A 22,784-nucleotide genomic window follows, 5' to 3' on the forward strand; every position below is an offset into this window, starting at 1 on the left:
CCTCGAGTCGCAGAGTATGACAGCCTGAACGTAAGTTTGGAAACTCCTCCCACAGCAACGTGAGCCTGGGATTGTGGTCTCACAAGGTGTCTGAGGGCCGGCTGCTCCTTAAACTCCTGCAGCCTTCCTGTCCCAGTCAGCCACTGGAATGTAAGGGGCTTGGAGGGAAAGAGGGCACAGAGCTTCCCTCCACATTGACAGGAGGATGGCCTGAAAAAGGGGGCGGCGGGGGGCTCTCATACCATTATGAATCTGAGAATATTTAAGAAAATGCAGTGAGAAGTTCATCCTCAACCAGGAAAAAAAAAAAACAAAACAACAGGGCACACCTCACAGACAGCGACTGATCCTTTGGCAGGCTGAGAAAGAAAAGCTTTGCTCTGGATCCCAAGAAATTTTCCTGAGTGTGGGGTCCAAATGGAACAGTTGTCCGCTCCCCCTGTTGCCTTCCATCATAAAGTAATTTAGATTAGCCCTAGACCTGGGAGTAGTGAACAACCTTGTGTTTATGCCCCTGCCTCAAGGCTCTGACCCTTGCACAAGAAAAGAGGTTTCTGCCTCCTGTCCTGCCTCTGATAATAGCGTGACTCATTCTCTGCCCCCCCCCCCCACCCACTGCTATGTAATGGGGGTGAGGAGACAGACAAGTGGCTTCCCAGTGCAGAGGGACGCTCCAGCTTGCTGAGAGACTCTCCGCCAGCCAGCCGAACATCCAGCCAGTCAGCCCTGGGTCAGGCAGTGTGCTGAGGGTTCTGAGGGTGCCCAGAGTAAGCAAGGTAAAGTCTGGGCTTTGCAGGACCCAACAGCTGGTCCAGAGGACATAAGACATGTATACGGAACTGTGCTACAGCCCAGTATGGGCTGTGCTGTGAGCTGAGAAAGGAACAGAAGATAGAGGTGTCAGGGACTATAAGTCTCCCGCAAGTGCAGTCCACAGGAAATGAGGGCCTGCCACCACTTGAGCTTCAGGAGGAAGGGCAATCAAAAGAAACTGCTTCCTGTGGCTGAAGCACTGTGGGACATCGAGAAATAGCGTAGGGAGTAGTGCTAAGAGGCAGACAAGGATATATAGCTCGGTTAGCCCACTATAGTTTTTTTTTTTTTTTTAAGATTTCTTTATTTATTTGAAAGTCAGAGTTACACCAAGAGAGAAGGAGAGGCAGAGAGAGAGAGAGAGAGAGAGAGAGAGAGAGAGAGAGAGAATGAGAGGTCTTCCATCCACTGGTTCACTCCCCAACTGGCCGCAATGGCCGGAGCTGTGCTGATCCGAAGTCAGGAGCCAGGAGCCAGGAACCTTCTCCAGGTCTTCCACTGGGCTGCAAGGGCCCAAGCACTTGGGCCATCTTCTACTGCTTTCCCAGGCCATAGCAGAGAGCTGGATGGGAAGTAGAGCAGCCGGGACCCGAACCGGCGCCCATATGGGATGAGGGCACTGCGGGTGGCGGCTTTACCCGCTACACCACAGCGCCGGCCCCAAGCCCACTGTACTTTGGGGCTTGCCTCTTTAGGACTCCTATGGCTCTCTAAGAGAGGGAGTGGCCCTGGGGCTCAGCCTCTCCTTCCCTTGGGCAAGTCTCCAGAAGTGACTGGGGCAGCAGGGGTAGTGCCCATTCAGGTGTCCCCAGGCCTGCTGGCTTTGGACCAGAGGAGAAACATAGCTGTGAGAGAAGGCTGAGAGGAGAGAGCAAGGCCCAGGAGTAAAGGCAGGCAACTGAAACCTTGCACAGTCCACTGGAGCCTCCCCGTCAGCCCTGGTCCCAGGGGCAGGGAGTCTTTCATGCCTGCAGCTGCCCTCTCTGGGACCATAGAGGCCTCCGGCTGGGAAGTGCGTGTGCTCCTCCTCAGCTGGCTGAAGCCCGGCCTTTGCCCACCCTGGTCTTCCTGTCCAAGCAGTTCCTGGCTTTGATGAGAAATTCTGTTATCTCAAGGTGGGGAAGAACCTCAAACAGGAAGTGCAGCATGTTATCTTTCTCTTCTACCCTAAGTGGTGGCTCACTATATGCTGTGATGTGATCACTGATAAAAGATTAACAGGCTGTTATCAGGCACAGTGATAGAGAGGCCATAATCTGACCACGTCTTCCCACCCACAAGCCCTGGCTTCCTTGGGACCTGTACTCAAGAACTGCTAAGAAACGCTTGCCTGTAAGTCCTGCTCCAGGCTCCAGTGCTCCAGAAGAGAAGCAGTTATGTTTCAGAGCTTGAGCAAGTAGTGTTAGGTAGGTAGTCAGTTATGAGCTTATGTGTGTGTAACAGGCCTAAAGAGAAGACATCTATGTCCAGCATACGCATCTGCATCTCAAAGTCATCCCCATAATGTTTCAGGGGCAGCCTGGCTCTCACATCCTGCCCTGCCCCCTTCTGCCTTCTACAATCTCCCAGGTGCAGCCTAGTATCTGCATCTCAAACACCCTGCTCCCTTCCTCCAGGTCTGATAACATTTGCATCCATAAAGTCCTTTGTTTCAGACCTTCAAGAGAAGTTTTTCTATTTACATCCAAAAAGCCCTTTGCCCAAGACAAGAACCCTGCAATTTCTCCGGTAACAGTAGCAAGCTACTACCCAGGGGCACATCCTTGTGCCTTTTTAGGAGACAACCATTGCTCTCCTGTCAGCCTTGCTGTCGCTTGCTCCCAAGTATCATCTTAGGGAGGCTTCGAAGCCACTCACGGCCTTGTGGAGACAACGGAGAACACTCATGTGATTTTTTGAAAGATAGTGCGCAGGGATGCGAAATTCGACCGCAAATGAGTACAAGTAGCATGGCAGGCAAAGCAGCCCATACATTCCTTTCAGAATACATGACGTTTGACAAGGTTCTGTGTGGGCCACTTAACAGAAAGACCAGTCGGACCCAGAGTACAAAGACAAGATGCTCCCTGGAGCCTAGTCATGTGCCTTTCTTTTTTTCTGAAATCACCCAATGGAACACAAGAGGATGGATCAGCAGCCCCTCCAAGGCATGCCTGATGCTATTGTGAAGACTCTACTACCCTTGATCTAAAAAATGAGAGACAGAGTCAGCCCCAGATCGACCATTAACATCATAATGAACACTAGCTCCTCAGTGCACCTCGAAAAGATGCCAGATGTCCTAAGGGGCTGAAAAATCCCACAGCAATCCGGAAACACTGGGATTTGGGGAGCAGGGACTTCTCTGAGCAGCACATGCACCCTTCAACTAAATGAGTCAATGGTTTAAAAGAGGGAGACAAGGTAGAAATCAACAAAAAGCCAGATGGGATGAGAAAGGAGGTGCCTTCCTCCTGTTGCCAACTCCAGAGGCAACTTGCATGGTTAATTTTACTCCTCTGTGTGTAATAATAAACCAATATGTTCTCAAGTGTCACTTTCTCACTCCCAAGAGACTTGTCCAACTCAGCACTGTCTGGGAAGGTCCGGGGGTGGGGGGAGGAGTGGGGGTTTCAAAGGAGACAGTGAGAACACCCATGGGCAGAGGCCAACAAGTCCAGTACCTCCTGGAGTGTAAGAATAGGATCCTGATGGCTGTTTTGATATCAGGAAAGCTGCCAAGCACAGCCCTGAGTGAAAAACCCAGTGAAGAGGAAATGAATTTCCACATTGTTTTGAGGGATATTCGTTATATAAGTGAACAATTTCCCGATCATGAGGGCAGTTAAACATTGTGTGGGATTATAGAACTTCTGCCTTGGAAATTCCTATTAGCGTGGGCTGCCTTGAGCATGTTCCTATTAAAAGAAGACAAGACTAATCATTTTCAAAATAGACAGTATGGTATCAAGGGCAAAGAGCTTAGGCTTTGGAGCCAAATACACTCAGGTTTGGTTTTTTTTTTTAAGATTTATTAATTTGAAAGTCAGAATTAATTAAAGAAAGAAAGAGATCTTCTATCCACTGGTTCACTCCACAAATGGCTGCAATGGCTGGGCCTGGGCCAGGCCAAAGCCAGGAGCTAGGCGTGTCTTCTAGGTCTCCCACATGGGTGCAAGGGCCCAAGGACTTGGACCATCTTCTACTGCTTTCCCAGGCCACAGCAGAGAGCCAGATTGGAAATGGAGCAGCCAGGACTAGAACTGGCACCCATATGGGATGCTACCATCGCACCACTATGCCACAGCGCTGGCTCCCTGAGTTTGAATTTTGTCTGTACATTCCCTAGTTGGGTGACCTTGGGAAAGGCACTTTAATTCTCTACAGTTTATTTTGCTCATCTATAAAATGGGCATGATATAAAAGGTTAAATGTTATTATCTCAGCATTATCATTTACCTAAATGGTACTGCCAGTCATACCAAAACGTGTCTTTGGGGTATGGAGGAAGATGACAAAGTGAGTATGTGTGTGTGTGTGTGTGCGACTACAGATCTGAATCTATACTAGCAGAGGAATAGTCTTTAAAAAATATTTTTTAAAAATTTATTTGGGCTGGTGCCGTGGCTCAATAGGCTAATCCTCTGCCTTGCGGTGCCGGCACACCAGGTTCTAGTCCCGGTCGGTGTGCCAGATTCTGTCCCTGTTGCCCCTCTTCCAGTCCAGCTCTCTGCTGTGGCCTGGGAGTGCAGTGGAGGATGGCCCAAGTGCTTGGGCCCTGCACCCCATGGGAGACCAGGAGAAGCACCTGGCTCCTGCCATCGGATCAGCGCGGTGCGCCGGCCACAGCCCACCGGCCGCGGCGGCCATTGGAGGGTGAACCAACAGCAAAAGGAAGACCTTTCTCTCTGTCTCTCTCTCTCTCTCACTGTCCACTCTGCCTGTCAAAAAAATTTATTTGAAAGTTAATCACAGAGAGAAAGAGGGAGGGAGGGAGAGGGCGAGGCCACAGTGGCCCAGCCAAAGCCAGGGGCCAGGAGCTTCTTCCAGATGCAGGGGCCCAAACATTTGAGCCATTCTCCACTGTTTTCTCAGGCACAATATTAGAGCGCTGGATGGGAAGTGGAGCAGCCAGGACTCGAACTGGCACCCAAATGGAATGCCAGTGCTGCAGATGGCAGGTCAATCTGCTACACCACAGCACTGGCCCCCAGGAATGGTCTAAAAACTTTTCAAGATTCTTTCCCAAAGTCTGAATACTGTGAACATCTTGGATAGCCTTCTTGATTTGTTGGATACTATTAACAGAACCCCGGGGAAAAGTAGACTTGAGAAGTCGGAGAGGAAAGAGATCTGATAGTCCTTTTACCTTCACCCAGATCTGTAAAAATGTGAGTGGAACAGAACTATGATTACACAGGCCCCACTGCTACATAAAAGCTCAGTCCTGGGGAACTGCAAACTGGGGTTAACTTCCCAAGTGTGGGACAGTTGGGGAGATTTCAACAGCCACTTTCCTAATTCATAGCCTCCAAAAGCTCTGGGGTTGAGTGAATTTAGTACAGCCTCCCTCTGGCATTTGCAAGCCTTTGGGCCACTCTCTTCCTACGCTCCAGCTTGGTAAGCCATCCTTTCTCAAACTCTCAGGCGTGCCTATGTTCCCCATTGGCTCTCAGTCTCATGACTTTGTTTAGACAATGCCCCCACCTCTAGAAAACCTTTCCCACATACCTCTACAATTCCAACCCTTCCAGGTTCCCAGGGCCCATCTGGAAGACCAGACATCTTGGGTTCACTGTCTCAGTCCCCTACCTCAAGTTGTGTTGCCTACCCAAGGACGTGGAAAGCACCAAAAATAGTTACAGTATTTTATCTAAAAGGGGGTTGGAGATTTCGGGCAATTCATGTCAAGACTGGGCTTAGGGATGAAGGCAAGTAGCAGATTTCTTCAGCAGATGTTGTCTTATGTTAGAAAAATGAATGCTTTTATGTCTCAGTGACTAGAGCTTTCACATACCCAATATTATCTAAGTTTATTATCCAAACATGCCCCCTGACTTGGGATTCAAAATGTCTGGTTCCTGACTCCCTGCCTATTATAAGCTGTGAGTTAAGGATGTCCTTGTCATGGAGTTTAAGTCACTGTATTGGGGAACTATGGCTTGGCTGAGGCTGAGCTCACAGTCAGCATTCCTGGGCAGACCTCAGTGCTTCATTCCTAATATAGTACTACCAGAGGGGTTGGAATTTATAGAATTCCGCTTGCTCTCCACCCATGCCATATCTGTGTGTGTGTGTGTGTGTGTCACTCTCTGTAACTCTGCATTTCAAATTAAAAAATAAAAAAAAAGGAGGGGGCATCATTATAGTGCAGGTTAAGCTGCCACCTGATGCTGGCATCCCATGTGAACACTGCTTGGAGCCCTGGCTGTTCCACTTCTGATCCAGCTCCCTGTAAATGCACCTGGGAATGCAACAGAAAATGGTCCAAGCCCTTGGGCCCCTGCTATCCACAGGAGAGATCTAAATGGAGTTCCAAGCTCCGGCTTCAGTTTGGCTCAGCCCTGGCCACAAAGCCATTTGGGAGTGAACCAGTTGGATGGAAGCTCCCTCTCTCGCTCGCTCTCTCCCTCTGTGTGTGTGTGTGTGTGTGTGACTCTTTCAAATTAAAAACAATGAAAAAAATAATTGTGAACAACATTCTATCTAGAGACTGCCCTTGGGAACTAAGAGCCTACCAATGAAGCATCTTTCTCTAAATTGTTAGCCCAGGTAACTGGAAATCACTGAACATGGGCAAGCAAATCTTCCTGTCTGCTGGGACCACAAGGTCTGGCCTAGCCCTCAGCCAGATGCCCCAAATGGCAAATGGCAAATGTGCCCAGAATTGATTTCCTTGAAACGTGTTCTGTCAGTTCTTGGCCTGTAGGTAACTCTTCTTCTCTTGAAATAAACTATCACCACTCTTGAAGAAGGTGAGAGAAGCCGCCTCTGCATTTCTTTTCTCCTTTTAGTTCTTGCTCTCAAGATCTGCTTATATTCTGTAGTTCTCAGTATTTAAAAATTACATGCTAAGGAGCCTCCTTTGGATATAATTCTGAACGTTTGTTGTAAAGAACACCCATGTATATTTCCTCCTTTGGTAGCCTCAACTCCAACTTACAATGAACATCCCCAGTAACCTGCAGCACTGAGTGCCTCAGTCTTGTATTTTCACAGTTTAATATCCAGGACTCTTACCAACCTTCCCCACACTGTTTTTACCCAACCCTTTCTATCAACATGACATTGTTTTGAGTCCTTGAGAGAGATGGAGATACGAACAAAACACACTTCCCATCATTCATTCATTTATTTATCAACAATCATTTATTATTATATCCCAGTTACCACAATAAGCTCTAGGATACAGTGGTTGGCAAAATAAAAAAAAGCCATGGCTTTTTTCTTTATGGAATTTATTGAGGGAGGCAAACAGGGACCATGTATATTATGTTCAGTATTATATATCACACAGTACACAGTAGGTATCCGATGAACATGTCTCGCACGAGTGAAAGTAAATGACCACATATGTTAAATTGGGAGAAGCGCCATGAATTTTCAAAAATGACCCAGAAAACAGTGATAGAGTAATAGGGTAGGCAGAGAAAAAAATGGCTGCCCAGACAGGCCTGAGGAAGTGGCACTTATACCAACAGCTGAAGGATGAGGACTAGCCAGCCACACCAAGTCAGGAGACAGGAGCATTGCAAGAGGGGGAGCACTGTGGGTAAAGGCTCTGAGGTAAAGAACGTGCCATGTGTCTATGGGAAGATTACAGTGAGCCAAACAGTGGCAGATCATGAAGGGTTGCATGAGACAATGTAGACGTAGACAGGGGTTTTGTAGGACATTCTACGGAGTTTGGATTTCGTTCCAAGAACAATAAGAAGTCATTTAATGATTTTAGGCAGAGGCACTGCATGGCTTGGTTTATATCTAAAAACAGGCCCTCTGTCCCTAGTGATGAGACAATTGTGGGAACTGGAGTGGAAACATGGACTCTAGTCAGCAGCTGTGACCATCCATGGGAGAGGACTGCAGTTTGGACTAAGGTGGCTGCGGTAAAAGTGAGTAGAGTGAAGATATACTTTGGAGCAAGAACTGACGGACTTGTTGACAGACTGCATGTGGGGGACGGGAGGATGACTTCCAGGGTTCTCGCTTAAGCAACTGGGTGGGTGGAGGTGCCATTTTCTAAGAAGAGGAAAACTGGCAGGGAGAAACAGTCCTGGGGTATGTCACTGTTTATTTTTAACATGTTTTATTTGAAATATATGTGAGTGTAAATGTCAAGTAGGCAGTCAAATATTTGAATCTGAAGCTTTCTAATAGGGAAGACAGGATAAGGAAGTTTGTGATGAGACCCTCACAAATGACATAAAACTGAAATGTTCCAAGAGAAATGCCATGCCTAACTGGGTTAATTCAAAGAATTTGCAGGACAAAAAAAAGTTGGCATTTGTGCCAAGGGAAAGATGATGAGGGAGAACACTCCAGGCAAAGGGGATGGAATAGCCAAATGGGAAAGGAGGCAATCTTAAGGCATGTTCAGAAACTGAAGAGCAGTTCACTTGGGATGAAACGTGGTTTGTGTGTGCAATATTGCAAGGTGAGTCTAAAGAAAAGGTAGAGGCCAGACTTCACAGGGCTTTCAGCAGCATACTAATTAACGTGTATGGCATTCCGCAGGCAGTTGGGAACACTAGCAGAGGCATGAGCTGATGAAGTTTCTAAAAGCAATTTAATAATATTGTGTAGGACAGGCTGAGGAACGGGAAGAGGAAGCAAACAAGGCCAGTGAACCTGTTTCAGTTATCAAGGCATGAAATAATAAGGACCTTTGCTGACCATGGATATGGAAAGTTAAAGGCCAGTCATTAGAGATTTGAAAAGATATGCTAACCCATCAGGAAAGCCAGGAGGAGGCACCCACGTTTTCCTTCAATGCCTTTTGCTTTCACACTAGACCATAAACTCTGGAAAGGCTGGGAGAGCACTTTCCAACCTCTCCACAGTGACACTCAATCAGTAGTTAAAGGGACCCCAGGCTGGAACAGTTTCTTAATAAGTAAGCGACAAAGAAGCTGCTCTGCTATTGAAGTGAATGGACTCATGGGGTAGCTGTGGCTGGATAAGCAGTGTGGAGTCAGAACCACGGCCCAGTGGATGGGCTGAGAGAAAGCACTAGTAAAAGATGAGTTAGAACTTTCTCACCTATTTTTTCCCTTTGAAAGCCCAATCGACAGCCTTCCTTCCTACTTCGTCCCCTTGCTCACCCAGCAAACACAGCGCCTGATCCTTCAGTGCTGTTTTTTCTTTATCCATCAGACTCCTACCCATATTATCTAGATCTGTGCAAAGCCCCATCCCTTTCCAGCCTCCACGTCAAGAACAGTATCACTGCAAGAAAGACTGAATGTGCTGCTCTCCCTTCGGTCATATTTAGACAACTGGGGCCTTGACTTCGGTAATCCAAAAGGGCAGAGGAGATCTTTAAACACTGATTCTAGGGCTGAAGCCTGGTGCTGGCCTCTGCTGGTTCCCTGCAGTCTCACTGGAATATCTACCACGAGCCTCCTTTCAAAGGAGGCAAAATCACTTGGAAAGAGCCTTCTGAAGTAACTCTGCACAGGCGAAATAGAATAAAAATCCAAAACATTTCCTTTAGATTAGCTAATCTTTTTTCACTGTTTGATCCCAAGTTCCTCTGATTGTTTCTCCTCTACATGCTATTTTTCACTGTCGATTTATTTTATGTGTTCATTGTTCAACATCTTCTGAAGAGTACCTTGAACTCTTTCAGAGTGTGTGCTTTATAAATACAATAAAGCCATTAATTAATACAATGCATCCTTTTACAAAAGAGTGTGAGTTTTATTATTTCTGGTACTATGAGGACTACCCCTCATCCTACCTTAGCCTGAAGAGCAGGCAGGTGTAATTCTGAGGGGCATCAGGAAATCTCCCTGCTCGAAAATACTTCCCCCACTACCTACAAGTCCACAACTTGATGATATATTCAAGGGCATTTTCAAAAGTTACATTGACCCATCATTTTTTCAACCCATCACTTCTAACAGAGACACTTGTTTCACATCCCATGATTTTTGTGCGTTTACATTGTTCTTCCAGAGGTAATGCTAAATTTAACATAAATTATAATATCATAATTTCACAGTCTCTCATTTGAAATCCAAATTCAAGCTTACTTGCTCTTTTTTTTTAAAGAATTTATTTTTTTCCAGGAAGAATAACAAGTTTATTATAGAAAATTTGAAAAAGGCAGGAAGATAGGAAGAAGAAAAAAAAATCAACCATAGTCCTACAACCTAAAGAACCACTGTTCATTAGCAGTGTGGTCATGCTCCTTCTTTAAATATTAGTTTAGGTCCCATTTCTGGTGTGATACCTGCCTTGAACTTCCTCCTTCAGATCTCTATCCCACCCCCCACCCAACTCTTCTATGTCAGGTTTGTACCTCTCACTTGAAAATATCAAATATTTCTGTGTAGAGTTAGGCAACCTGGTATATGTCTGGTGTCTCCAACTAGATTATTAGATCCTTGCAGGTTGAAACCATGACTTCTATTTCTCAGCTTATCCCCAAACACCTGGTACATTGGACCCAGTATTTGCCAACTGATTTAACCTAAAAAATACAAACTATTTCAGAAAGAATATTAAATAGGCTGAGTATCTGGGTCATGAATAGTAAATCTTTCATGTCACCTAGCTTGGTGACTTGCTTTTCTGTTCCTTGACTCTTGAAATCCTACTTAATTGTCATCTTTCTCCACACCAAAACTGAGTAAGAAGCAGGTTGATTAAGAGTCAGGATTTACTCAAAGATTCTCTACATAAGGCATACAAGTGATAGAGAGAGAAAGACAGAGGCATGGGGGAGAGAGGGAAAGGAGAATAGAAGAAAGGAAGGGTAGAGAAGATAGAAGAGTATATAGAGTATACAGACTGAAATGAGTAGAGGAGAGAGAGAGAGAGAGAGAGAGAGTCTGGTGCTCAATCCAGTATGTGATTTGCCTCCAGCACTGTGTACAGGATCCCATCCACTTGTTCTGAGTCATACCCGATCTCACGAAGCTCCAAGTGAGGGAGGACAGAAGTAAGGAGATAGCTGACGTGGATACGCAGCCGCGTAAGCTTTGCCAAAGCCCTGTATGATGGAGTGAGGGGCAGAAGAGATGACATGAAGTCATTAGCCAACAGAATAAAATGAAGCCCCTTCAAAATGGGCCTACATTTCTCAACAATTATGTTTCCATTAGCTAGAAAGAAAGAAGAAAGCACAACGCCACCAGGCACGGGGAAACTGGCTGAGGTTTTCTAAGGAGTAATTACTCAATCCTTGGTGGCCTGTGAATTAAGGCTTTTTCCCTTGTCTATGACCACTAACTGGGGGTCCTAAGGGATGCTCCCCATTAGCACTCTCAAGCTGATAACTAAACCCTAGTAATTAACCTGTCCAGGTCATCTCCCTCTGGGGTCCGGTAGGAGACCTGAGCCTTCTGCAACACTTCCAGGTGTGTCTCTGTCTCCTTCAGTTTCTCTTTTAATTCTTGTTTTTCCTCTTTGGTTCTTTCCAGTTCAGCTTTCAGAATCTGGAACTCAGCTTGACGATAACCCATGTGTTTCTTGCTCCAGTACAAGCCTTCTGACTCCTGGGTGCTGTAGGTCACCAACTCATGTTGAACTTTCTTGAATTCAGAATGCCAGTGGTTTCTCTCCTGTTCCAGCTCCTCCACCTGCAATACAAGAAAACAGAAATTCAATGACCCCCACACACTACTGAAAGCCAAAGAGTACCAAAACTGTTACTAAAATATTCACCCTGGGATTCCACTGTACCTATTCCTCAACTTACGGACCCTTTCAGTGCCCAAATATGAGAAGGAAGCCCATTAGGATTCATGGACTCTGAACGATTCAAGGGCAGATTTTGTTAAAAGGCATCAGACCATGGAATGGTCAGTGCACCAATGTCCCCATCCCTTGGTTGCAATGATCTCATTTCTAGTGGTAAAGTGTTACCCGAACCTTTTGCTGGAACAAATTCCTTTCGGCCAAAACACGTTCCAGTTTTTCTGTGGTTCTCTTCAACTCTTCCAGCTCTCTTTGGTTCTTCATCTTTGGCGTTTGACAACCTCCACTCTCCTCATAGCCTCTTCCTTTCTCCCCGGTGGCTGCAGCAGGAATCGCAGCCGAGGTCAAAGAAGAGTAAGGCACTGGGTTCCAGGACTCAGCTGCTTTTCTTCTCTCAGCAAGTTCCTCTCTGTTAAAGGGGATCAACTGAATGGGAGCCCCCGAATCTCTAACTCCTTTGGCAACACCAACAACAGCTACAAAAGGTCCCTTGTTCACTTCTTCTTTGTTTATGTTTGTGCTGCCTCGGTTAGATTCTTCTGCTACCAGTCTTGGCATCTGATCTAATTCTTCAGGAAGCAGGGACCCCTGACGTTGGTCTTGGGCTCCTGGAAACAGAATTGAAACATCCCTGCTCTGGCCTGTATTCTTGCTTGCTTCTGGGTATTCTGGATAAAGGCATGGTGGTGTACTTCTCTCAGAACTGGACTTATCATGGGTGTTCTCGCTTTCTGGGTAGGCAACAGCTGCCTCCACCCGCCTGTAAGAGCCAGACATGGAATAATCCAGAGGAGGTGTTGTCGTCTCATTCTGGAGTCTTCTTCGTTTCTCCACAGGCTCCTCGCCTAGTATCCATTTGTACTTACTGCAATAAGAGAAAATTTCTCTGTAAGCTGTCAAAAATATATGCTAAGTACAGTCTTATCTTATGGAGCCCCTCCTTAATGTTCCTATCAAAACTGCCTCTAGATGGTACCCCCAAATCATTTCAGGTTCAGAATGCAACTTTACATCCCAAGTCTTACCCAGTTACCTTCACACATGCAACTGGCAAATTAAGAAAGACACGAAGCTGAACGGGGTGAAGGGTCATATCAGGACATAACAGGGTTAGGCTGACCTTGGTAAGAATTCTAATAATAGGACTGAAACCAGCCTGATTTCTAAATGCAAGTAAAGGAAGACAAACAAAAAAGTACATACAAAAATCCCCTAACTTGCGACTGGAATAAAATGGTCATAAAAAGCCTAGTGGAGTCTGCAGAGAACAGAGCCAGCTCGTTAACTTTAAAGCATCACAAAAGCCTTTGACTATCAAAGACTTATGCCCATTTGTTATATTGCCAACAGAACACAATACAGTTCCTTTGCAAGCTAACTGGATTGTGCCTATTGCCCATTATTCACTTGTAAAAGTTAATTAAAACATAGGGCCCTAGTCAGAAACAAAGGAAGCAAATCAACCAATATAAGTTATTTCCCCATTGTGACAAATAACTCTCCTCAGTCAGGGACAAACAGTCACTCCTTCAGTTCTTCAGAAAGGCTTAGGATGATGGCTTTAAATCACCTTCCACTTCTGATTGTGATATGAGAGCAATTCCAAAAGTTCATAGAAATGGAATGAAAACATGTTCAATTGTACAAAAACATTTTGAAATTCATGCCTAATGTTTTTCACAATATGTATTTTCCGTGAACTCTCTGAAAACCTTGCTTATGAATGATATCAAAAATTTCTGCACCAGAATAAACATTTCTTTTAATTCCAGTTTCAATGAATTTTTGGAAGTACCATCTCATGCACTAATGGTCAAAGGAACTAACGAAATAAAAGGCATCAGAGAAATTCAAAGGCTAAACTTGCAGCAGGATGGGAACCCCAGTGTTACCTATATAACTATTCTGTCTTCTCCCTAGATAACCAAGAAATTGGAAGATGAAAATCAACTTTTCAATGAGAAAATCAGGCATAACAATAGCCACCTCATAGTATTTCAAGGCTGCCCAGGTTTCTGCGCTATTTCTGCAAACATGTATAAGACCCTTCAAACTTTAGCTTCTTACAATGTCCCATATGTTCTTCAGAAATAAAACTGCAATGCTATCGTAATAGATGTTGTATTAGCTGTAGGGGAAAAGCAAAAGGACTTAGGGGCTATGTAAGAACAAAGGTATCTATTTTTTAACATGTGTAAGGAGTACCACAGATGGTCTATGGAGCTGTGGTACTGAGGAAGATAGTAAAACAATCAGCTGGCAGGCATGAAAGAAAGGTATACATAATTCTAGACAGCAACAACAAAGTTTTATGAAAGGCCATTAAAAGTCATACTATTGCCCTTATCTTCATTTTCCCACTTCTAGGCGCTTGCTCCTTAATTATCCTCTCTCCTGTCCCTACATTACTTTTCTTTGGCAATCCCTTAGACCCTCTTGGCTGCAGCATCTGGGCAACAGCTCCAACAGTCTTCCAAGCCCTGACCACCCCCTAGTACTGAATTTCCAACTGCCTGTCATACATGTCTCTCTGGGGGAGTGGTCCCCTCTGGTATGTCAAACTTAGTATATATAAAACCGAGTTTCATTTTCTTTTTTTCTTGTTTTTAAAGATTTAGTTATGGCTGGCATTGTGGTATAGCGGATTCGGCCACCATCTGCCACACCGGCATCCCATATAGGCACCTGTTCAAGTCCTGGTTGCTCCAGCTCCCTGCTGATGTGCCTGGGAAAGCAGTGGAGGATGGCCCAAGTGCTTTGGCCCCGCACCCATGTGAGAGACCTGGAAGAGGAGCTCCTGGCTTTGGATTGGCCCAGTTCTGGATTGAAGACCTCTCCTTCTCCTGTAATTCTTTCAAATCATTTTTTTAAAAAAGATTTATTTTTTATTTGGAAGGCAGAGTTGAAAGAGAGAGATCTTCCATCTGCTAGTTCATTCCCCAAATGGCTGCAATGGCAAGGGCTGGGCCAGGCTGAAGCCCAGAAGCCCAGAGCTTCTTCTGGGTCTCCCATGCAGGTGCAGGGGCCCCAAACACTTGCGCCATCTTCTACTGCTTTCCCAGGTGCATCAGCAGAGAGCTAGATTGGAAGTGGAGCAGCCGGGACTTCAACTGGCACCTGTATGGGAAGTCGGCACTGCAGACAGCAGCTTTATCCACTACACCACAGCACTGGCCCCCTGTATATTGTCTTTTCTAATTCTCCCACTAACCCTGAGATAGGTGGTTTTATTAGTGCCATTGTTAAATTTAAGAGGACGTTTAAGAAGAGGTTAAAGTAACTTTCTCAAAGTGGCTAGAAAGTACTAGGGCTGGGACATAATTTGGCCCTAGCTTTATTTCCTATTAATTTCTTCATCAACATCAGCTAAACTGAACGCCCTGTGTTCTGTCATGCTGCTCCCGTTGATTGGGATGTGTGTGTGTGTGCGTACGTGTTCAGATATCTTACTGAAGTACAAAGGTATAGGCTTTTTGATAGAAAGGAGCTCATTTAACTGCTCTATCGGGGTGAGGGAACAAAACTCTTGCCTAAGTCGCACTCAAAAAAGAACAATCATGTGAATGAGGGAAAAATAAGTGGACTTTACTTACTGGGCCTACACTTCTCCAGAAAGTCTGGCTCCTCCTTCTAAGAATGAGTCTCACACTACACCTGTGTTCAGGATTTAGTATACTAATTAAGCTTTAGTCTTCTCTAATTTCTTCTCTAAGGACATAGTTTCTTCTCATTTTCTTTTCTTTTTTTGACACATTCCTCCACTGTCGTTGCTTTATAAGTACCTTTTGGGTTATTTTCTAAGTATTTTATATTTTATGACAAAGATACACTTATACCATACTTTTGCTCTTTCAAAATGCTTTGTGAGAGATTCCTATATTTAACCATCATCAGCTTAGTAGTTTGTTAACAAAGACAGAGAATGCTATATTCAAATTAGGTTCTTTTCTCTTCTTTACTCACTCATTTCACAGATGTTTCCTACCATGTTTTAGGCACTCTAGTAGGCGAGCATAAGGACCTAAAACCATGGCCCCTTACATATATATAACACAGAGAGAGAGATCAAGAGAAGCAGGAGGAAGGGAAAGGGAGGGAGGGAGGGAGAGGGGTAGGGAGGGAGAGAGAAAGAGAAAGAGAAAGGGAAAGAGAGAAAGAGAGAAAGAGAGAGAGAGAGAGAGAGAGAGAGAGAGAGAGAGAGAGGCAGAAGCTTCCCCCATCTGTTGGTTCACTCCCCAAATGCCCACAACAGCTGGGGCTGGACCAGGCCAAAGCCAAAAGCCAAGAACTTGATCCAGGCATCCCAACTAGGTGGCAGAGACCCAATTATTTGGTCCATCACTGCTAGCTCCCAGTCTGCATTAGCCAGCAGCTGAAGTCAGGAGCTAGAGCTAAGATGGAACACAGGCATTGTAACTGGTGTTCAAACCAGGAGGCTAACATCAACCTCAAACCATCACTCCTTTACAGTGTTTACATATTCCTTTCCAGATGATATATTCCAAAAACATTCTGTTGAGATATAAATGATATAAATCCATTCTATAAAGTATACAATTCAATGTTCTGGGTATATTCAGAGTTGTGTAGCTGACTATCACCAAAATGTATAGAAAATTTGCATCATCCCAAAAGAAATCTCTCACTCATTACCAGACATCTGTCATACCGCTAACCTATTTCTAGTCAACCACTAATCTACTTTCTATCCCTATAGGTTTGCCCATTCTTGGCACTTTATATATACTGAATCATAAAATAAATGTTTTTTTTTTTGGTTTGTAATGGGCTTCTTTCACTTAACATCATGTTTTCAAGGTTCATCCAAGCTGAGGCATGTATCATGATTCCATTCCCTTTTACAACTGAATAAGATTCCGCTGTACAGATACTCCACTTTTCTTTATTCATCAGCTGACAGGCACTGAAGTTGCTTCCACGTTTTTGGCTACTGTGAACAATTCTTCTATGAACATTTATGTAGAAGTTTTTGTGTGAATATGTTTTCAATTTTCTTGTACTATATACTTAGGAGCAGAATAACTGGGCTACACAGCAAGTTTATGGTGAACACTTTGTGGAACTGTCAGATTGTTTTCCAAAGCAGTTGCAACATTTTTCACTCACACCTCAATACATGAGGGCTTCAACTTTGCCAAATCCTCACTAATATTTGTTATTATCCATCTTTTGGATTCGAGCCATCCTAGGAGGTGTGAAATAGTAGCTCAGTGTGGCTTTGACTTGCAATTCCTCCATAGCTAGTGATATAGAGCATCTTTTCAGGTGCTTACTGGTCATCTGTATATTTTCCGTGGAAAAATGTCTATGGAAAGTATTTGCCCATTTTAATTGGATTGCTTTTTTATTAGTGAGTTGTAATAGTTTTTATATATTCTGGATATCTAGTCCTTATCAGATGTAGTAAGTTGTTTCCCCACTCTGAGCCATCTTTTCACTTTCTTGATGGAGTCCTTTGTAACTGAAAAAGGTCTTAAGTTTTATTCACAGCTTTTTCACTGTCCCTTGAGATTTTGGTGTCATATCTAGGAAACTATAGTCTAATCCAGTTGTGATGACTTTATCCCATGTTTACATCTAAGAGTTTTAATTCTTACATTTAGATCTGTAAACCATTTTGAGTTAATTTTTGTGTATACTGTGAGACAGGGATCCAATGTCATTTTTTACACTTGAATATGCAGTTGTCCTAGTACCATTTTTTCAAGACTGTTCTTCACCCCACTGAATTCCCTTGGCATCTTTGTCAAAAATCCAATGACTATAAATATGAGGGTATATTTCTTGACTGTTCCATTGATGTATATGTCTGTTCTTATAACAGTCTTGATTACTGTATGTTACTGCAGGGAAGTTAGATTCCTCCAATTTTCTTCTCTTTAAAGATTGTTTTGATGGTGCCACATCTGTAGTACCTCCATATGAATTTTAGGGTGATATTGTTGAGTACTGCAGAAAAGCCATCTAATATTTTGATAGAGATTGCATTGAATCTGTAGATAAATTTGAAAAATATTTTGATTCACAAAAATGAAATCTATTTCCATTTAAGTTATCTTTAGCTTCATTCAACAGTATTTTGTTCTTTTCAGTATAAAAGTCTTATTTGCACTTCTGTTAAATTGGTTCCTTAATAGTTTATTTTTTAATCTGTTATAAATGGAATTCTTTTAATTCTCGTTCTTTTCAAAGAGCAACTTCTGGTTTCACTGATTTTCTCTATTGTTTTCCTATTCTCTATTTCATCTCCACTCTTTATTATTTCTTCTGCTTGATTTGGGTTCAGTGCTTTTGCTTCAGTAGGAGATATTTTTTCTTCAATTTTAATATAAACATTTCCAAATATAATTTCACTCTGAGTATTTCTTTGGCTTCATTCCATACTTTTGCTACATTTTGTTTTCATTTTCATCTTTTCAAGATATTTTCTAATTATTCTTGTGATTTTTCCTCTTTCATTCACTTGTTAATTTGGAATGTATCTTGTAATTTTCATATATTTGTCAGTTTCCCAACTTTACTTCTATGGTTGTTTTCTCATGTAATATTGTGGCTGGAGAACATCCTTTATATGACATCAATTCCTTCAATTTCATTGAAACCTGTTTTATGGCCCAACATATGGCTATACTGGCAAATGTGCAATATGCACTTGGGGAGACTATGTATCACACTGCTGTTTGGTGAACTTCTTTCTCTCTCTCTTAACTTCTCTCTCTCCCTCTCTCTCTCTCTCTCTCTCTCTCCGTTCTCCGTAGAGTGTTCTTCAAGTCTTCTATTTCTTTGTTAATTTCCTACTTAGTTGGTACATACACTACTGAAAGTGAGGTATTGAAGTATCCTACTATTACTGCTGAATTGTCCATCTTTCTCTTCAATTCTATCTGCTTTTGCTTGGTGTATTTTGAGGGCTTGGTAATTAGGTCCATAAAAGGGCACAATTATTATAGCCCTGATTGACTTTATTATTATGAAAGATCCTTCACTATATGTGTTAAAAGTTTTTTGTCTTGAAATCTATTTTGTATGGTATCAGCATAACCACTCTAGTTTTCATATAGTTGATGTTTGCATAGTAAACCTTTTTCCATCCCTTTGCTTTCAATATACTTGTAATTTTTAATGTAAAATGTGTTTCAAGTTTCCTGTAGACAGTATATGTGGAAATTTTTTAAAAATCCAATATGATAACATTTGTCTTTTGATTGGATTGTTCAATTTAGGTCCATTTAACGTTATTGATATGGTAGAATTGTGTCTAATTAGCTTTTTGTTCTCTTTACGTGTCTGTCATACCTTCTTTGTTCCTCCTTTACTTTCTTTTCATGTTATGTAGATATTTCCTAGTTCACTTATAAATGTAATAGTAATCTATATAATGTCACTTCTTTTGAGGAATCTGAGAGAAAAAAAGAGCTAGTACATATTTACAGTTTGTGGTACTAATTTATTTACGATCTTAAAATTTTCTTCATTTCTGACTATATATTTGAGTTACTATCTGGTAGCATTTCCTTACTCCGGTACAGCATTTTTGTTATTTACCTCCTTTGTGCTGTTATTGCCGAATATTTTCTATTTGTATATGTCATAAGCCTCCAACTGAAATGATATACATATATGCAACTGTATACCAGTATATGAGGATACTTTAAGAAAATCCATGGAAAGTATAATTAGATTATTTTGGCACAAAAAATTCAAAATCCATGCATAAGTTCTTCATAACATGTACTTTCCATGAACTGTTTTAAGGCATGCCATACATTGTTATGTGTGATTTTTCTTTAGGTTAGTTAAGAATAGAAAGAGGAAGAGGTATTCCATTATACTGTTCTTTGTAATTAATTACAACTACCTTTCCCATCATTCCTGCTTTTTCATATGAATTCAGACTAATGTCTGGCAACACTCATTTTCAACTTAAAGAACTCTGTTTATTATATCTTGCGAGGCAGGTCTGCTAGCAAAACATTCCTTCATCTTTTGTTTATCTGGGAATTTGGTTTTTTTTCCATCATTTCTTAGATAGCTTTTTAAGATTGGATTTTAGCTTCTTGGTCGGCAGTTTTTCATTTAGTACTTTGAATAGGTCTGTCTGTTTTAGCTCATTTCCTGTGGCTATATCAGAACACTTGAGACTGTATAATTTATAAAGGAAAGAGGTTTATTTTGGCTCACGGTTTTGGAGTCTGCCAAGATTGGGTGGCTGCGTCTGGTCAGCTTCTTGTGAAGGCCTCATGGTGGTTCAACTCATGGCAGAAAGTGGAAGAAAGTGGGAACATGCAAAGAGATCACATGTGAGAGAGGAAGCGAGAGAAAGCCGAGGAAACTGAACATGAATCCTAACAACCCACTCTCATAATACCTAATTTATTCCTGCAAGGACCGTATTAATCCCTTTAGGAGGGTACACTTTCCATGACCCAATCACTTCTTAAAGGTCTCACTAGTTCTCAATATTGTTACCCAGGCAATCAAATCTCAACATGAGTTTCTGTGGGGAGAAATAGTATCTAAACCAGAGCACCATCTCTTTGCCTTCTAGACTCCATTGTTTCTGATGAAGTCTGCTCTTCACATTGTTTAATTAGAAATATTGATTTCAGGGAATGAGAAAGAGAGAAAGAGACAGACAGACACATTGAGATTGAGATTCTTCCAACCACTGGTTCATTCCACAGTGGCTGAGTGGGGCTGGGTCAGTCTGATGCCAGGAGGCAGGAACTCAATCCAAGTCTTCCATGCGGGTAGCAGGAACCCAGCTATGTGAGCCATCAATCAATCCTGCATTGGCAGGAAGCTGGGGTCAGGAGCCATAGCCAGGTATTGAATTCAGGTACTTCCATATGGAATGTGGATGTCTTAAATGCTGGGCTAAATACCTGCCCCTCAGCTGTTAATTTTATTCGGGTTCTATTGTACATGATGAATTGTTTTCAAGATTTTCTCTTTGCCTTTGGCTTTCAGTATTTTCAGTGTGGTGTCTCTGGCTATAAATCTCTGTGTTTGTCCACTTAATTTTTGGAGCTTCTTAGATGTGTAGGTTGTTTTTCTTGAAATTTGGGATTTTTCTACCTCTTTTTACCATCTGCTTGCATTCCTACTATGCTTATGTTGGTGCACTTACTGATGTCCTAATTTTTCTGAAGATCTGTTCATTCTACTTCATTTTAAAATCCCTTCTTAATTACATAATTTATGTCTGATCTATCTTTAGGTCTGCTAATTCTTTCATCTTCTAACTATATTGTGCTGTTGAGTCCTTTTAGAGAATTTTTTATACTAATTATTATACTTTTCACCTTCAGAATTTCCATTTGTTTCATTTTTATACTTAAAAAATCCTTTACTGATGTTCTCTCTTGGCAAGACACTGTCATCACATATTCTTTAATTCTTTAGACACGGTAACCTTTAGTTCTTTGAACAAATGAGGACACTTCAAAAGGTTTGTGGAAAATGGAAGTAAAATCCATTTATTTTGATGAAAAATATAGTTTTTCTTTTTAAATATTTGTTTTATATATTTGAAAGAAATATAAAGAGGGAGGGAGGCATGGGAGACCAGGAGAAGCACCTGGCTCCTGCCTTTGGATCAGCGTGGTGTGCCAGCCGCAGCGCGCCGGCTGCGGCGGCCATTGGAGGGTGAACCAACAGCAAAGGAAGACCTTTCTCTCTGTCTCTCTCTCTCACTGTCCACTCTGTCAAAAAAATAAAAAAGAGAGGGAGGGAGGGGGGAGAGGGGAGAGAGGGGGAAGAGAAAGAAAGAGAGAAAGAGAGAAAGAGAGAAAGAGAGAGAGAGAATGAGAATCTTCCACCTGCTGATTCACTCCCCAAATTGTTGCAATGGCCTGGGCTAGGCCAAAGCCAGGAGCCAGCAGCTTCTTCCCAGTCTCCCAAGTGGGTGTAGGGGCCCAAAACTTGAGCCATCTTTCACTGCTTTCCCAGGTGCATTAGCAGGGAGCTGGATCAGAAGTGGAGCAGCCTGGACTTGAACCGGCTCCCATATGGGATGCCGGCACTGCAGGTGGAGGCTTAACCTTCTATGACACAGCACTGGCCCCAGGTTTTTCATAATATGTATTTTCTACAAATTTCTTTTTTTAAAGTCCGCATATGGGGTCAGCACTGTGGTATAGCAGATAAGGGTGACACCTGCAGTGTCAGCATCCCATATGTGCACTGATATATATATATATATATATCCTGTTTCTTTGCATGTCCCATAGTTTTTTGCTGGCAACTGAACATTTTAGCTAATATAGCAATTACATGCATTGACAGTCTCTCCCTGGGGGATTGATGTTGGTTGTTTGGTTGTTTATAAGTTACTTGGCTGAACTGATTCTCTAGGTCTATTTCCCCTACAGGTTCTGATGTCCTTGTTCAGAATTTTTTTCTTGATTTTAGTCTTCTAGCTGTCACCTAGGATTTATCCTCACTCAGCACTGGCCACTTAAGGTCAAATGTTGTGCTTAAGCCCTCTTGGCCAGTTGGGTTTTTATCCTTTATCGTTGGATGTGTGTGTATGGTTTGAAGGCCCCTACAAATGTTTAAGATGTTTTTATTTCTGTCCCACCTGCAGCCAGGCACTAGTGGGTTAGGATTTTCCTCTTTATCACCTCTGAGGGTGCACAACCTTGATCATGACCACGGGCTTTCAGATTGCCAGAGATGTGTGTGATTTTATTTTTAAGCCTGGATTCCAAGAAATTGACCCTAGGTCACAGTAGCTTATTGTTCAGCCAGTGGTTGGTCAGAGGTAATGCGTAAGCCCCATATGCCAGTGAGGCTACTGCTCTTTGTTGTTTGACCAGTGTGTAGTTCGTAGACTCCTTTCAAGTCCACCTTATGTCCTGCTCTGATCGCTTCTTAGGCACAGCCTTTCTTATACCCAGGATTGCTTCTGATGCCAGGAGTGTTCTTCTTGATTGTCTTTCCCTGATCCTTTCTGTTCTTAAACTTCTGATTGCTTGGCCATTTGCTTGTTTTAACTTGTATCATGAAGTCATGAGTGCTCTCTCAAATGTCCATCAAGATCTCTA

At 42.8% G+C, this 22,784-nt stretch overlaps 1 protein-coding gene across 1 annotated transcript in view; it reads right to left on the minus strand.

Moving 5' to 3' along the window:
* Positions 1 to 7,154: 7,154 nt before the first annotated feature.
* Positions 7,155 to 22,784, minus strand: part of MORC4 (MORC family CW-type zinc finger 4) — a 64,612-nt gene continuing 48,982 nt past the window's right edge. The window contains exons 15-17 of the mRNA XM_062183273.1: positions 11,890 to 12,580; positions 11,314 to 11,597; positions 7,155 to 11,008 (exon numbers count right to left, since the gene is read on the minus strand). Of these exons, the coding sequence (XP_062039257.1) occupies positions 10,855 to 11,008; positions 11,314 to 11,597; positions 11,890 to 12,580 (1,129 nt within the window). The 3' untranslated portion in view covers positions 7,155 to 10,854. The remainder of the gene's footprint in view (positions 11,009 to 11,313; positions 11,598 to 11,889; positions 12,581 to 22,784) is intronic.

This window comes from Lepus europaeus, chromosome X (genome assembly GCF_033115175.1).
Source record: "Lepus europaeus isolate LE1 chromosome X, mLepTim1.pri, whole genome shotgun sequence".
Classification (NCBI taxonomy): domain Eukaryota; kingdom Metazoa; phylum Chordata; class Mammalia; order Lagomorpha; family Leporidae; genus Lepus; species Lepus europaeus.